The sequence below is a fragment of the Rhinichthys klamathensis genome, unplaced genomic scaffold (assembly GCF_029890125.1).
Source record: "Rhinichthys klamathensis goyatoka isolate OS25496 unplaced genomic scaffold, OSU_Roscu_1.1 h1tg000015l_1, whole genome shotgun sequence".
Taxonomy (NCBI): Eukaryota; Metazoa; Chordata; class Actinopteri; order Cypriniformes; family Leuciscidae; genus Rhinichthys; species Rhinichthys klamathensis.
This window is the reverse complement of record NW_026606567.1, coordinates 4,389,850-4,407,318: the sequence shown is the minus strand read 5'-3', so window position 1 is coordinate 4,407,318 and position 17,469 is coordinate 4,389,850. Positions and strand designations below refer to the sequence as shown.

Here is a 17,469-nt window from a genome sequence, read left to right as displayed (position 1 = left end):
GATAATATATATATTTTTTCGAAATTACGGCAAAGATAATTTAATTTCTATTTGATTCGACACATTGGTTTGACCAATCAACCGTGAGCTCTCTTTTATGTCAGCCAATCAGATGCGTCGTTCCAACAGAAGGCAGTGGAACGTCAAATTCGCGGGAGAAGATGATGCATGTTACCTTCACGTTGTTGCTGTTGTAGTTAACGAGTCATACTTTTACATTCAAATGAATAATTGCTAATAGCAGTCATTTTACTGGTATGGCTGATATTTTGGGAGTCGTTTTCAGACGGTTTGCACCAGGAACTGGAACGAGTGGTTTGGTATTTCCCTCTCGTGTAGAAGGCAACACGTTAGTGCTCGGGGACGTAAACATCAGGAGATCTGTGCTATTCCTCTCCGCCGTGATCTCTGCCACAGATCTGGGGCTCAAAGTGCTGTTTTTCACACAGACCCCTTTTCAGTCTCTACCGGTTTCTCTGAGGGCTTCAGTACCTGGACTAAAACTAGAGAGTCTTAAGGTAATAATAATGTTCTGTTTGAGGAGCGACATTAATAATAAAAAAAACAACAACAACAACAACACCACATGATAATTCAGTCAGACATGCGAATTATCGACATGATCAAAAGTTTGCTGAAAAACCTGTTGCACACAATATGCCTTCTGTCATATGATAGTTTATGCATTGTATTAAATAACAAAGACCTTTTAGAATAATTGTAAAAACGCCTTCTCTTCATGTCGTGAATGATACACGTCTTTTTGCTGTGAAAATAAAGTAAACGCTTTATAAAGTTAGTACTTCGCTTGAGAAAGCTAGACCAGAAAGTTTGAAATGGTTTTAACAGTTTAAGCTTTACGTTTAAAGGTTTTAAGTTTTAGCCTAGCAATTTTAAAAGATAGAATGTTCGAAAGAAAAAGAAAAATCATGTTAAAATGTATCGCATATGATTTATTAGACTTTTGAGGTAAATTTATTTTATTGTGTTGCATTTTATGTTTTAAAACTTCTGAGCTTTGATCATAAAACTAAGCATTTAAATATCATACTACTAGAGATATTATTTGCAGATATAAGGTCACAACTGATATTTATATGCATTTTATGTAAGTAATCTAAATACTGATTGATTCATTGATTTACATTACAAGCTGACATAATATCATCTTACTTTTTAACCATATAAATATCAGCATCTGCACCAAATTGGATATATTTACTCAGTTTGGGCCTCTGAATAAAATCAAGGTGCTTTTCCCCCTTCGAGTTTGAGCTCCATATTCCCACTACATCAAACCATATGACGTTTACATTTATTCATTTAGCAGATGCTTTTATGAAGAGGCAATAAACACAAGAAGTGCAGGTAATGCAAAGTTTCAGACATTGTTTAGATTAAAGAAAAGTGAAAGCATAGGGGAAGAAATGTGCCATAAAAGCCTTATGCATCAGCACATGCATAGTTTTGTTTTTAGATTTTTTCTAAATGTTTAAATAACTGTTAAACATAAACATTAGGTTTGTCTGGCTGTTATTATACAGGGTTAATGAGAGGAACATGCCAGATATAATGTGTTTTCGTGCATCTTCACTTCCAGAATGTGAAGTTTGTGTATGTGAAGACTTTGGAGGAGCTGGTTGAGGATGTGGCGTCTCTTCACGAGCTGGCGTCCGATGCCGCGTCTCCTCCCTCCCTGATCATCGTGGACGGTCTGGAGAGGTATTTGCAAGGGCCGCTGCAGGACGACCCGGGCCCTGTGGCTCACGTGGCGGCCCTCCTGCACGACACCGCTGCTTTCCTCACGCAGATCCTGCAGAACAGAGCAGACGGCCAGGGCCTGTGCAGGGTCATGCTCTCCTTTCAGAGTGAGTGTGAAGGCAGTCGGGACAGTGAAGTCCCTGATCTTCTCCTCTCTGTTCTGGACCGTTACCTGCAGGTGAGGTGCACCTTTGAGGAAATAGCGGGGCAGAATGAGTGGCAGGTGTATCTGTCAGACACGTGTCCTTCGTCGGCCCATCAGGGACAGCAGTGGCACATGGGGCTGCAGGCAGGAGGGGTTCTGGAGTTTCGTCCGGTCATCGGTGAGGAACAGCAGATTCTGGACCAGCGGGACAAGAGCAAACAGGGAAATGAGAGCAAATAAATGTTCATATTACAATATAACCAATTTTTATTTCTCAGTTCGACCAGCTATACTAGATTTATAGGAATGTTAGTGTTTACTTGTTAATTTGACAAAGTAATATAAAATTTAACTAAATACAGATATTTTGCATGTCCGCCGAAGTATTGACAATGTAGAAATTCCATTTGAATGTGTAAAGTTTTCTAAAGTATGAAACAAATGTCAACATTTATTTGTTGTATGCAAACTTTTTATTTATTTACAGACTGTGATTTGTTTACTTTTGATTACATTGCATTTATTAAAAACTCTTGCATTAACTGAAACCCAAAAAAACTGATTAGAGAACGGTTGTTTACATTAAATATACAAAATTATATGTATTTAATGTGTGGCAACTCGAGTGTTATTGGTGGAGCGGGGCACTGATTGCACACATACTCAGCTACCTTAATTGGAGTTCACTTCCCGACTACGCCACCTTGGGAATTTCACCCAAGGAAGTAAACGCACCCTCTAGAGGCACGTGCAGGTTCGAATCACCATTTGAGCCAGAGACATAGGTAATCATACAAAAACATTTTATTAACAGTTATAAAATGGGCATCAACAAGCAGCCACACTCATCTCATTAACAGGTTCAATTATTACTGGCAAAAGAACTGGGGGCTTACCAACAGGGGCAGTCTCAGATAGAATAATCACCATTAAAAATGCAAATCACAAATCACACTGCACTCACACACTAGGACACACACACACCGACTAATGTCAGTGAAGAGCACGACACACAGTGAAGGAGGCCACCACCCAGAGAAAGTCACTCGTCTGCCCCTGGTGCCCAGATCTGCCGACAAAAAGAGAGAGAGTAAGAGATCTGCATAAACTCAAATAAAAAAAATACTATAAACAAATAAATCCAGCGGTAGGGGTTCAGTCATAATAATATTAATGTATATTCAATGAATCACAATAAATAAATTGAAACAAATACACCAAACAATACCAACTGGTTGAAAACTGATTAAAAACATAAACCAGATGACAAAACAACAGAGGCTATAAAGCATTTCGAGGCGCACTTCTGCGACTAGAGCCAATTAACATGGAACGCTCATTGGGAGCACATTAGTCTCATGCTAGACACGGAACAGTTTCGTCCTGGAAACAGAACAGCAACCCTGAGACAAGCCGTAGAGCGTCGGAGCATACCGCACTTTATCAGAACGCCGTCATCACGCGCCTAGAACAAAACAAAAATTATTATACTGTCATTCGCTCTCCCTTGAGTTCAGGTTTAGCACATATACTCACGATAGAACATGCTGCACCAGGGTTTTATATCCCGAATTCATTGAGTCAGGCATCACTGATAACCTCAGTTGCGACTGCGAATGGACTTTAGACATCTCAAAGTCCCAGCACCAGCAAACACCACGAGTCAGTGGCTCAAAAGCGTCGGCGGTCTTTATGACTGGCCTTACATGTTGACATTCAACACAGGCAGCGGCGGCGCATCGATGACGTCACAGGCCCCCGAAAGTGACACACACCTACAGCTGGCACCTCATGTTTTTATACATTTATGGTCACAGCCCATTGGCCGAACCTTAAATTACGAATAAAAATAGGAGGGGTTAATAGTCCATCCTGCCACAAATGTAATAAACAACCATTTTCTAATCTCTATCTTAACTCTGCTACAGGATTTATGCATGTCTATTCTACATGTTCACAGCAGCGTCTCTGTATAGCGTTCATATATATATATATAAGGTCTGTAATTTTTGCAATGATTACATTGCATTTAACAAAAACCCTTTCTGCAAGCAAGTCTCTTGTTTTCTTTTTAGGTCAGAGCTGGTACTCTTTAGTACTTAATTTTAGGTTTTTAGAATTATTATATACACTAACCAAAATCAATCTATTTGACACTTTAAAGCTGCTGTCCGTAGCTTTTTTTGGGTTAAAAATTATCCAAAATACATATTTGATAAAATACATAACCAGCCAGTGTTCAAAACTATCTGCTTGCCTTAGCTCGATGCAAAACGGTAAGCTTGTAATAATGTTTTTAATTTTAGTGGTACTGGTGGATTTCCGCGGGAGATTCGAGCATGTCTTTGCGTCATTACGTCACATCTGTACACATAAAGAAGGAGTCTCGGCTAGTATAAGCTATATTGCTCATTACGTCACATCTGTACACATAAAGAAGGAGTCTCGGCTAGTATAAGCTATATTGCTCATTACGTCACATCTGTACACATAAGAAGGAGTCTCGGCTAGTATAAGCTATATTGCTCATTACGTCACATCTGTACACATAAAGAAGGAGTCTCGGCTAGTATAAGCTATATTGCTCATTACGTCACATCTGTACACATAAAGAAGGAGTCTCGGCTAGTATAAGCTATATTGCTCATTACGTCACATCTGTACACATAAAGAAGGAGTCTCGGCTAGTATAAGCTATATTGCTCATTACGTCACATCTGTACACATAAGAAGGAGTCTCGGCTAGTATAAGCTATATTGCTCATTACGTCACATCTGTACACATAAGAAGGAGTCTCGGCTAGTATAAGCTATATTGCTCATTACGTCACATCTGTACACATAAGAAGGAGTCTCGGCTAGTATAAGCTATATTGCTCATTACGTCACATCTGTACACATAAAGAAGGAGTCTCGGCTAGTATAAGCTATATTGCGTCATTACGTCACATCTGTACACATAAGAAGGAGTCTCGGCTAGTATAAGCTATATTGCGTCATTACGTCACATCTGTACACATAAGAAGGAGTCTCGGCTAGTATAAGCTATATTGCTCATTACGTCACATCTGTACACATAAGAAGGAGTCTCGGCTAGTATAAGCTATATTGCGTGTGAGGATGTTGGAGGTAGAGATTTATAGCCTTTTCTCACAGCACTTGATCCAGAAAGGTTCAAACGACGATCATCATCAGTGACAACTAGAGACTCACCCGCTGTAACATGCAAAAGACTTCGTTCGGACTTCGGAGTGGGTACAGAAAAAAGAGACTGCAACCGGACCCATGCGAAAACAAGGATAATATCGGAAGGACATTACATGATGTAGTCACGCAATGCTTGCTGACGTTGTTAACATTAACAATTTGAGAACATAGTATAGCTACTTTGCACGGTTTTGCGTGATATGATAACTTATAAGCAATTGTTAGATTTAATCAGCGCGATTTACTGCAATGTCAGAACCAGAACAAAAGTGAATGTTTCTTACTAGTTCAGATGACATTTCCCGGTGAAAATTCTTATGTTGGTCATTCGTCCAAAAAGAATAATCTGTGATTCTGAATGACAATATCCACATCGGCGCGGCGACTGACAGCTGCACACTCTCCTCAAACACTGTTGCTGCGTCCCAATTCGCATACTATCCGTCCTAAATAGTGTTCGAAAATAGAATTAGTACGTCCCAAATCGTAGTATGTTGAAATGAGTGTCCCAAAGAGACCCGGATGGTCTACTATATCCGGTCAGAATCCGAAGTGCAGATCGATGCGCACTCTAACGGCTGATATTGCCCACAACCCATTGCGCGTTGGACGAGGATTCGGCTAGAACTACAAACACGAATGAAAAGTGTTCAAAAACTACAGACATGGAGGACGCGCGAGTCCGACGGTTATGTAGAGAGGTTTAGATAAAGGGGTTTGAGACAGTGATTAATTATCAGTATCTAACCTGACGAAAATGTATTTATTCAATGTTGTCCACATTATATTGCATCTGCAGCAGCATTGTGAACTTTTGCAAAGATACGTTTAGCCATTAACTTTTAAATGCATTATTATATTCAAATTCCAAACACATGAGGAGAGTCTCCGCATGAAAGACCCACAACTGGCAGATGAACGTGCGACAACAATTCTCTCCGAAATGGTAAGAAGTTATATTAGATTGAATGGAGGATTTGAACTGTGACGAGATGATTGACAGGGCAGTTTACGGTGATAGGATGCACGCGACAGATCTGTCCGTTAAAGATGACGAAGTAGTATGTCCCAAAGCTTGCCTACTCTTTTGCTACACACTCAAAAGTATGAACTTTTTCTTCACAAAAAGAGTACATACTTTTAGGGTGTAGTATAAGTAGGCGAATTGGGACGCGGCATGTGTTCCTCCGCGCTGTGCCGTGTCGAGGGTGTTGAACTACAACTCACGTAAAGTTGATAATTCCGCGAATGACTGCAATTGCAGATTTCGAACAGAGATGGCGACAAAGAGGAAAAATGCCGGACTGCAGCTTTAATAACCCCTTTTCTCCCCTAATTTAACACGAGTTACTAGCTGTTTTATGAGTTAGGAGTCAGTTGTGAAGCACTTTGTCAAGCATTTAATTATCTGCAAATGCTCAAAAAAAAATTGTATGTCAGTGCAAGTAAGATTGTTTTTTAAAAAAACTACAGTTTCTTGAAGAAATTAGGGCCAACAATTAAATAGTTCACATAAAAATAATTAACTCACCCCCGTTACAAACCCTTCTTTCTTCTGTTGAACATAAAAGATAATAATTTGAGAAATTATCACTGTTATCAACGTCTCAATATTATTTTTCTCCATTCAATGGAAGCCAATTTTGGTGACCAACATTCTTCAAAGTGTGTTACACATATTTAATTAAATTTTTTTTTTTTTGGTGAACTATCCCTTTAAATGCATTAATTTAGATTGAGAACAGAAAATAAGTGTGTAGATGAGAAGTCTTTGCTGAAATGGAAGAGATCCCGTCGGTTTACGCAACAAATAACATTCCTTTTCATTCTTGAAAAAATAGGAGCTTTATTGCTGATAGAAAAAGTGGAAGACAAATAGTTATTTAGAAAGTGATTACTAGGCTTTCAATCTTATTGCCAATGCAATAATGAAATAAAACATCACTCAGTGGTCGTAGCATTGTATAGACAGGACTACATGTGAAAAGAATGAGTCTGAAATAACTTTTTTTTTTATCTACACTCTTAAAAAATAAAGGTTCCTCAGTGGCTTCGAGACACTTTAACATAAATGTAATCTTTCAACTGAACAAAAGGTTCTTTAGATTATTAAAATGTTTTTTGTTTTAAGAACTGTTTAAAGAAAGGTTCTTCAGTTGCATCACAGTGAGAAACCCACTTTTAGGACCTTTATTTTTAAAAGCGTAGTTTTTATACTACATATTAACAATTCATCTTGGTTAACTCATTGTCGTTTACAAATTCAACATATTTGGTTTAACATTACAGAAAATAGAACACAAACAAACTAAACTGCTATTATAAAGTAAAAGGTTTCTGTACAGTAATTTGACCGTACTGCATATTACAAACCTTAATGTCAACACTGAATCAAAATGGACTTTCTTAATACACGTCCCTGGTTTTGTTGTGAATGAGTCACCAGTGCACATTATTCAACAGAACTGAAAAATGTCTAATATCTTTTTTGAGTACAAAGTGCTTTCTTTCTTCAGTTGATGTCACCAAAGCTGGTTGTGTGCTAGTGGTGCTTCAGGAAGGGTGTAGTCCTCCATAATCAACTGCAAACGCCCACTGTTCACGATCTAATCTAGTCTGTCTGCTACAGTTACCTTACACTGTTCCACTCAGAAATGCCACAATAGGAGAGAAAATGTGTTGCAAATGTCAACAATGAGAAATAAGTCAACCATATAAGGATTCCCAGAATGCACCAGAAGAACTATCCAAATGCAAACACAGCACCTAAGGACATAAAGCATGATGGATGGATGGATGAATTATCCTTCAAATAACAAAACATTCTCCTCTAGGTTTAATGTTTTACAGATCCGAACATATTACTATAACTTAAACCACAAAAACAGAGTAAAAAAGTGTTATTTACATTCAAATATATATATATATATAATACATGTACAATTTACAAGACATATTTAGACTTGGAAAACCCAAAACAGAATGACATGTGAGCTGCAAATCAGGCACTTTCCACAAAGAGGGTAAAAAATAGGTTTGTTTATATATCTCATTGTTTCAAATGTGATGCTTAATTTGATCAATTATGATAATCAAGCTCAGGGGGGTAAAATATATGATTTGTTTTACATTTATTTTATGTAAAGTTTGTAATTTTTGCAATTCTGTTACAAACATTTGGTCAAGTCTGAATACAGCCTGAATATACAAAAAAAGGTCATCATTTGACAAATATAACCTAGTATGTATATATAAAATACAGATTTTGGATGCTCTGAAAATGTCCTATTTTTCATGATATATTAAATTATTATGAAACATATTTAATATTTCTCCCTTACAAAATTGCTGAAATTTAGCCTATAATGCCCCCCCCCCCACCCCCCTTTTTTTTAAGGAACATCGAAGTGAAGCCTATTTGTGGAAAGTGCCGCTGATTAATGTATTCAAAAATCGATTTATTAAAAATGGAAACTCTCCACTGGTATTTTAGTGGCACGTGATACACTGTACTCAAATATTTAATTAACAGCTGCCATAGTAATGCTATATTAGCTTATTTCTGATGGAATATATTCTTTTCTCCTGAAACATCCTAGTGTTTTCAAATGTCCTTCAACATCATGCGTCAAACATAAATCAGTAAGACCCTGAGGTAAGTTGTCAGTATCCAGTTTCGACATGTTGACTGGAGAATTGCCACTTGTTGCCGAAAATCTCGTTTTTGTATTCATTGGTGTAGATCCCGTGTTTCCCGAGCTCCGCGATCCTGCTGGAGCTCATCGGGCTGTAGTCCATGGAAACCCCCGAGTCTGCGACCGCCATGTAGGTGTATCCAGGCCCTTTGGGGGGCCACGTGTGGTTGGGATACTCGAAGCTGGATTGCGAGGACAGTCTTCCCGAACCCGAGCTCTGCGGGAGCGAGCCGAGGTCAGAGTGCGAGGCGCTCAAAGACGACGTTCCCTCGGTGGTAAAGAGCGTCTGAAGCGGTAACGTCTCCTCGAAGACATCGTCCACCGGCCGCTCAGCAACTTCTTCCACGTGCTGCGAGTTCTGATTGAGAGCCACGTAGGTGTCATGTGACTGCAGTAACGTAGACTGGGAGAGAGATTCTGGGTTTTCTTGAAGCGCCCTCAGTTGCTCCATGAGCCAGTGAGCGTGAGGAGGTTCTCGCCATCCTCCCATTAATCCCGAATCCGTGCGCTCGCTCTCCTCTACCTCCTCCGCAGGTTTCCTCTCCTCTCTCGGTGACGTGCCGTAGCTGGTCAGAGAAACCTCGGACAAAACCTCCACGGGTGAGGGAAGCTCCTCCGTGAACACATGGACCGATCTTCCCCACGCGCTCCCATTATTTTGGCTCATCCACTCCTGAGGGCCGAGGAAACACAGGATAGTTAGTTACTAAACGTCTACTACTAGTGATTATCTCTTTTTTCCAGTGATTTTGCAGTTCCAATCAGCTTTTTTCCTACCCATATACAGCTTTTGACAGGAGGACAAATGCAAACATTGGGCGAATTACAATCGGAAGTGATGCCCTTTGGAGCCCTACTCGCTCCGAAGAGCCCTTGCAGTCGGGACTTTGGAGGGAACAGGGAACTTGGCGAAGGGGAAAATGAAAGACTATGTAATTTCTTAATTATCTTCACCTGGAATATTAACGTGACAATTCAGCACGGCATCCATTAGCTGTTCTGACAACAGGAATTTATAATTATTGCTGTTAATATAATTGTTGCGAATAAATACACATTTTTACGTTTCTAAATTAAGGGATAATGTACATCCAGTCGGTTGTTATGTCAGAATAAACCCCCGACAGGGTCAACCTGAAGGTGTTTATTCTGAGATAACAACCGGCTGGATGTACATTATTACACGGCTACTTGCCACATAAGTAAATAATTAGACACGAAATATTGATCTGAGTTGAAATATTCGGTCTTTAAAGCTTTAGAGCCGTTGCAGCGCGGCAAGTTCAAACTAGACGGACATTTAAGAGATACGGTATACAGTCATGCCATTTATTACATGGCATTTCGCCACATAAATAATTTTGGGGATAAGAGATATTGATTTCAGATTAAACTGTTTTAAAATCGTACCTGTTTGTATCTTATAATCCAACAGTGTACAAAACAACAGTCACAAAATGGCAGCAGCTGTGTTCGTATGAAACAAGAGACTGAGTCCACGATACTGGATGGCATTATTAAATAACTACACAAAATATTGATTCGACTGAGTTTTAATATTTTTTTAGGTCACCAAAAGCATAACTTCCACGAAGAAAAAACATTCCTAGCAAGCGTATAGTACGGTTCAGTGACCCGGATGAGCCTGTGTTATCTGTGTTCAGCGGTTGTTATCTGGGAATAACGCACCGCTGGATGGCGCGATTGACCAATCAGAATCAAGTATTCCACAGAGCCGTGTAATAACTTAAATGAACAATTCAACACTACCTAACATAACTAATTTCTTACTTATGAAGCCGATTTAAACTTAATATGAAATGCATGACATAAACTCAGGTTGTTTTGGGACACTTTTTCCCAGTCATCTCAATGGCAAAAAGTGTCCCAAACAACCTGAATTCACCCTTTGTTTTGAAAGAAATTGATACTTTTATTCAGCAAGGATGCCTTAGATTGATCAAAAGTTTAACCGATCAACCTGAACCAAACCCTATATAACTTTTCATTTACTCTACCAATCACAGTTTGGAAACCATTTATTTTGTTACAACATGTTAAATTATACATGGTAATGTGTAAATGGTGCAGTGACATTCAATTGAAGACATGCATGAATTACCTTGAAATCCCCTTTGTAGACTGTGAAGAGACCTGGAAACTTGTGCTCAGGCGTGGGGATGTCAGGCCACAGTTTCTTCAGGAGAAACCTGTAATGTGCACAGAATCAAGTGGAGTTTGCATTGTTACAGTGGACACTGAGATGATCATTACGATATCTATTACCTACACAAGCAACCATACTTGGTAACCATTACCATTTACTGTACTTCACTATATTGGGTAGAAAAATGTCCCCAGAGGCTAATGTGAAATAACCAATTGTCAAAGGTTATTCTGAAAAAAAGTTAAATGTTTTCTTAGAGAATGGGTTATGGTTAGTCTGAAGTGATTATTTTATACATTATATAAAACATTAACATGATGTAAAAACAATATGGTATTTGTATGTTTTCATTAAGCGTGTATTTGTGAGAACTGACTTGTGGTGGGACAGAATCACAGTCAGAGACAGCAGGCAGAGGATCAATCCGATGAAAAGCACCAGTAACACGATCAGCGGATCCATGTCTGTTACAAGAAGAGAAACAAACAATGATTCCTCATTCCTAAATGACAGCATGATTCGCCTGTGTCTATTAAAACCTCACCAGGACATGTGCTGAGCCAGAGAGAGCAGTGGTCAAGTATAGATATCAAACATTATCATTATTTCTGTTACAAATATTAAAATCATCACAGAAGTACTGGGATATAAGTTTATAGTTCGGATATAAACACTGATGATACTGTTTACTATATAGCTAATCTCAAGTGATTGACTGCTTGTATCGTCTCAAAATGTCAACTATATTATTACCCAGTTCTAATCTGCTAAATGCGACTATAAGGCATGAAGATTATAAACATTAACATCATGAATTTCTAAAGAGCTATATAAACTAATTTCAATTGGCTTAAATATGAGATTTAAAAAAAAAAAAAATCAAAATTCTGACAGTAAATCATAATTATGTGATTAAAAATGTGAAGTTATGAGATAAAAAAAAGAATTTCCATGACTTTCTCAATTTCGACTTTTTAGGTCATAATTTTGACTTTACATCTCATGATAATGTAATAATTTTGACTTTTTATCTCATATTTATGACTTTAAGTCAATTGATTGACAAAAAGTCTAAATTATGATTTAAAGTCAAATGACATAAAAAGTCGAAATTATGGCATAGAAAGTCATCATTTTTTATGTTACAAAAAATGACTGTGTGTAATAATTTTGACTTGTGTCATAATTTTGACTTTAAGTTGAAATTATGACACAAGTCAAAATTATTACACACAAAGTCATATTTTTTATAACATAAAAATGATGACTTTTTATAACATAAAAAATTATGACTTTTTATACCATAATTTCGACTTTTTATGTCATTTGACTTTAAATCGTAATTTAGACTTTTTGTCAATTTAGACTTTTTAGGTCATAATTTTGACTTGACATCTCATAATTATGACTTACTGTGTAATCATTTTGACTTATGTAATTATGACTGTGTTAATTTGGATCTCATATTTATGACTTAGAATGCCCAATTTCCTCCACTTTTGGTGAATAAAAGTCATAATTAATACATATTAGTATGTCATAATTATGACAAGTCATAATTTTGACCTTTTAAGTTATAATTATGAAGTACTAAATGCTAATTATGAGATTGTCCAAATTACGAGATAAAAATAAATAAATAAATTTCATAATTTAAACTTTTTGTCATTGTTTTGATTAGTCATTTATGACTAAATCAGAATTTCACCTTTTTAATCTCATAATTATGAGAATTTGTCATAATTATGATTAACAAAAGCATGATTTGTTTTTATGTGGCAGAAATGGGCTTTCATATGTTTTACTTGTTTGTACTTTGGAAAAGCATTCAGATGCACATACCGCTCGGCAGGGTGTCTGCAAACACAGGATCGGTCCAAGAACTCCAGTAGCTCTTGAAGGAGACGCCGTCGAGTTTGACACGGACCCACACCTTGTATCTGGTGCTGGACTGCAAGTCCCGCAAAACCAGCATGGTGCTGGCCTTCATCTCCTCCACCTTCAAAAGACAACTCACAGCTAAGTTTCACCAAGAAACACAATGCTTCGGCTTCTTCAAACCACACTAACGGCCTCATGAAAAACGATAAAGAACACACACCTTTCCCATGTGACTTCCCTCCACTGCGTATCTGACCTCGTATATCACACTGTCGTCCATGTATTTGAGCGGAGGAGGCAGCCAGCTCACGTTCAACTGCCCTTCCTTCCCTGAGCTCATGACCGTCAGGTTTCTGGGAGGATCTACAAATACTGTGAAAGGATGAAATCAAATCTCATCTCTGCGTATTATTATTATTTTTAATTCATGTGCCCTCGTGATCTTTAATCAAAATAGCTTCCCCTCCCTCTAACATCTCTCCTCTGATGATGTGTTTACTGATGTGAGGGCGGGGCAACCTGTCACTCACATGAGATCCACCAATAGCAAACCACAACCATCCAATCAATTCCACATGGACAAAATCAAGTACCGCCTAACATTTATTCTTGTTCGAGAAGCAGTTTCACTCGAATATACATCCCAATAGCGAAGAAAAGCCTATCGCAACTTCTGTTTCATGTTGACTTTAAGCGTGTGGAGGGCTGTACCTGCATTCTGCTTAGTATTTTCTTCAAGTATTACTTTTAATAGACTTACTGACGTTCTCCGCTCTGAGGCTGCGATTATAGAGAGTCCGGCCATCACGGATCACCTGCACGTGAAGGGGCACGAAGAACAGGGTTTGGGGCAGTTTGCAGAAGAAGACGGTTTTGTTACTGGCCAGTAAAAAACGAGAGGAAACCACACAAGGAGAATTCTTCTCATTCCTGAAGACATATGAAAAGAAGAAATAACGTTGATTGATGTTTTAATGGGACCATTTAACTGAACTGACATGATTAATAATATTATACACTGTCTTTCAAGACCAGTATTTTAAAATGGGACCAAGTATGTGTTATATCACTTTCTAAGGAAAAATTAAAATGCAAAATTAAAAAAAAGATTGATTATAGCTTTGGTCCTTAAACAGTCACTTACTCGTATGAATACATGAAGGTATATTGATCATTCCTCGCTTCATCCACTTCCCAGAAGCAAGTGAGATCCTTTTTTCCCTCCACAAAACATTTAAGATCCTCCGTTTCGTCTTGGAGTAACTGGGACACTGAACAATCATATTATATAAAGTATTATATATCAAAGCATTGTCAGCATTATTCAAAGACAATTGTAAACTGTAAGTTCATTTTGTAACAAGCACAAGTACAAGAAGCACAGGCGGAAACACAAACATTTCTTTTTCTTTTTTTGGACGAAGCATTTTATAAATTTAAGAAGTTCAGTAAATAAAACTATATTATATAAGATGATTTTACATTATGAATGCATATTTCAAAGCTTTCTAAATTAAAAATAGAATTTGTTGGTGCGTGCCGTGCTTTTTCCTGCTTCATCTTTATTTAATATAATCTTATTTTTTTGTGGAAACATTTTTTTTTCAGGATTCTTTGATGTAGCTATATAAAATTCAAATGAACAGCATTAAAAAAAATAGAAATAATTTGTAACATTATTAATGCCTTTTTAATCTTTTGAATGGTAGCGTATCACGGTTTCCACAAAAATATTAAGCAGCACAACTGTTTTCAACATTTGATGATGATAATAATAATAATAAATGTTTATTGAGCACCAAATCATCATATTAGAGTGATTTCTGAAGGATCATGTGACACTGAAGACTGGAGTAATGATGCTGAAAATACAGCTTTGATCACAGGAATAAATAAAAAGTCATGTAATGCATGTAACTTTACGCTGAAGAACAATTATTTCTTACCTGTACTTTCAAAACTTTTTCCTCCTGTAGTGATGAAAGCAAGACAAAGCATGAAAACAACTTTCAGTCCGTCGCTCCTCATTTTTCTCATCCATTTACATTACAAACGCATCACTGCTCCGTGTAAAGGTGTATCCTCCTGTCCAGGTGGGCTTTTTCGGCCGAATTGTTTTGTGGACACCATGGACGGTTACGTGCATCTCATCTGATAAGCTGATAGTGTGTTCACAGAGTGTTTACGCTTTTACTATTTGTAGGCGGAGCATCAAAAAGTGTGTTGTTGTTTACTGGGCGGAGCTTGAGTGATGACATGCCATGTTTGAAGAGCTCCACGTATATTCTCATTAGACAACATTACATGCTCAACCTTTCAACATGCTCAAAAAGGATTGAGTAGGAAACAATATGACTTTTTTACTCAAGGGGTTCAAAAGCTCTTGTAGCATTAATGCATCAACATGTGCTCAGTCGCACGTTTGAAAGAGTGCAAACTGCTCTGGTGTTGTTCTGTAGCAAGTAACCGGCTCTTTTTATCACAGCCTGACACTCATGTTTTTTTATGCTCAACCTGCGTTATCAGCACAGCGCTGAGCTTCTCTTACGCACCGATAAGCGCAAGCATTGCGAGTCGATCCAGTCTGCCTGCAGCTCACTGTCCATTATCACTATGACAGGACTGTGCCGTTATTTCAACCCAGGACACATTGTTGAGATGGGAAATGTGACACGCGATTAGGCCCACAGGTGGTTTTAATCATGCCAAGGCTTTGTCTGTTTAGTAAAGAATGAATTGCATGCGCATTAAACAGATGTTGGTCCTCTTAGCATGCAAAATCAATTGTAAAAGGCATAAATGGTCCTCAAAAATGATATGAGATTGTTTTATTGTCTTATTAATGTTTTTTTATATATATATACTGTAAAAACAGGTGACACTCAGGTCAACGGTGCATGTATTTCCCTTGTTTCCTCTGGCTCTGGAGGTGGTGGGTTAGTGGTGTGTAACAGGAAAATGAGTGTTCAGGAAGCCCCTTTGTGGTTGTTTTCTGGGTACGTAGATAAAAGCAGAGACACGGGTATAAAGTCATAAATTACAGATGCTATCAGCTCAAGAAACTGTAAAAACTCACTGTTCTTTTTGAGCAAAAGAAACTAAAGCGAGTTCCTCAAGTTGAGCTTTGCATTTGTGTTTTGTATTGCAACACAACTGCCATATAGTTTTCATCAAAGGTCCCTGGAAAACAGGTTTCAAATGTGGTGAACTTCAAAGGTGCTATTCAACAAAGAGACAGACATTTCCATAGACTTACATTGAAGTAATGGTCCAAGCCATATTTACAGACCAGAATATTAATGGCCAGTAAGCAACCACCCAGCAATGCCATAGTAACCACGTAGAAACACCCTAGCAACCACCCAGCAATCCTCAAAAGCATTCCTGGGGCTCAAACATTAGTTATTTTAGTTTCATTGATATACTAATATAGTTGCATATTTCTATATTTTGTGTTTTCATTTTTATTAAAGTTTTAGTCATTTTAGTGTTTGCCATTTCTATTAGTTTTTTTAATGTCTATATCATTTTTATAAGTTTTAGTTGATTTAGTTTTAGCCCTTGAACTAAAATAGTTCTTGAACTATAGAAATAGTGAAATAAAATAAGTCTACGTTTTAGAGGTAATTATTGGTAACAAAAACTATTACAACGTTTGTTATTTGAAAAAAATAAATAACTGAAGTAAAATAAAATATAAAGGTAAACTTAATTTAAATGAAAAATAGAAATGGCACTAAGCTGAAAATTAATTCACTAAAATTATTCACTGTAAAATAAATAAAAACTTAAGCTGCAATAAATATATGGTAAATAAATATAATAAATATAAAACTACATTTAAATGGGCTATATATGTACGAATTTTCATCTAATAATCGCTTTTTTACTGCCAATGAGTAAACAGCTGGAAACGAAACTTAAAAAACTGGACCTTTCCCGACTTCCTAGGCCTAGACTGATTTTTATGTGAAGGACTCGGGACGTTTTTGCCGGGGAAATCAAAAGGATATGCCGTTTACGCGCGCTCCCGAGACCCTCTTTTTCCTCTTTTGTAAACAAATACAATGTTCAGGATATAATGCCATAAGAGCCATTTACTGTAATGTCAATGTGTCATGCAAAGAATGGGGTTCAAACTATAGTCTCAGATAGTCTTTAGTCTCAATTTATATACAATCGTAACAGTGTAATTTTAATTACCTCATTATCTGTCCTGTCGACATGTTGACGACGATTTGCTTTCTTAACGGCTGCTTTCTCCTGCTGTCATTTTTGTTGTTTATTTTGTGAGAGGAAAGGGCGCTGCACATATTACATCACAAATTAACGTCGTACTGTTCGTTTACAGTATATCGCTGCAAATGTATTTCTACTAATAAAGCGAAGAACAGCTTCGCGGTGACGTGCAAGAGTGCGAGCACGAGCGATAAGTTGCTGGCTGCAGTTCACTGAATGGCCACATTTGTCGCTAATAACAAGGATTTCTGAACACTACATAGTGAGGAAAAAACTAATAAAATGACAAAAGCATGTAACGAAATTACTAAAAATGTAACTAAAATTAACGTGAAAAATTAAAATAATTTAAATTGTAGTTAGCCTATAGTTGA

General features: G+C 37.5%; 2 protein-coding genes across 2 annotated transcripts; one reads left to right on the top strand and one right to left on the bottom strand.

Moving 5' to 3' along the window:
* Positions 1-50: 50 nt before the first annotated feature.
* On the top strand, positions 51-2,280 carry swsap1 (SWIM-type zinc finger 7 associated protein 1). Its single transcript, XM_056233620.1, has 2 exons — positions 51-518; positions 1,601-2,280. The coding sequence occupies exons 1-2, from the start codon at positions 258-260 to the stop codon at positions 2,144-2,146; spliced, it is 807 nt and encodes a 268-aa protein (XP_056089595.1). The 5' UTR covers positions 51-257; the 3' UTR covers positions 2,147-2,280.
* A 6,245-nt stretch (positions 2,281-8,525) lies between these two features.
* Positions 8,526-15,094, bottom strand: epor (erythropoietin receptor). The gene is made up of 8 exons (XM_056233535.1): positions 14,803-15,094; positions 14,001-14,127; positions 13,617-13,786; positions 13,077-13,228; positions 12,818-12,974; positions 11,352-11,439; positions 10,931-11,018; positions 8,526-9,481 (listed from the first exon to the last, which is right to left on the bottom strand). Exons 1-8 carry the CDS (start codon positions 14,891-14,893, stop codon positions 8,777-8,779), a joined length of 1,578 nt encoding a protein of 525 aa, XP_056089510.1. The 5' UTR covers positions 14,894-15,094; the 3' UTR covers positions 8,526-8,776.
* Positions 15,095-17,469: the final 2,375 nt, after the last annotated feature.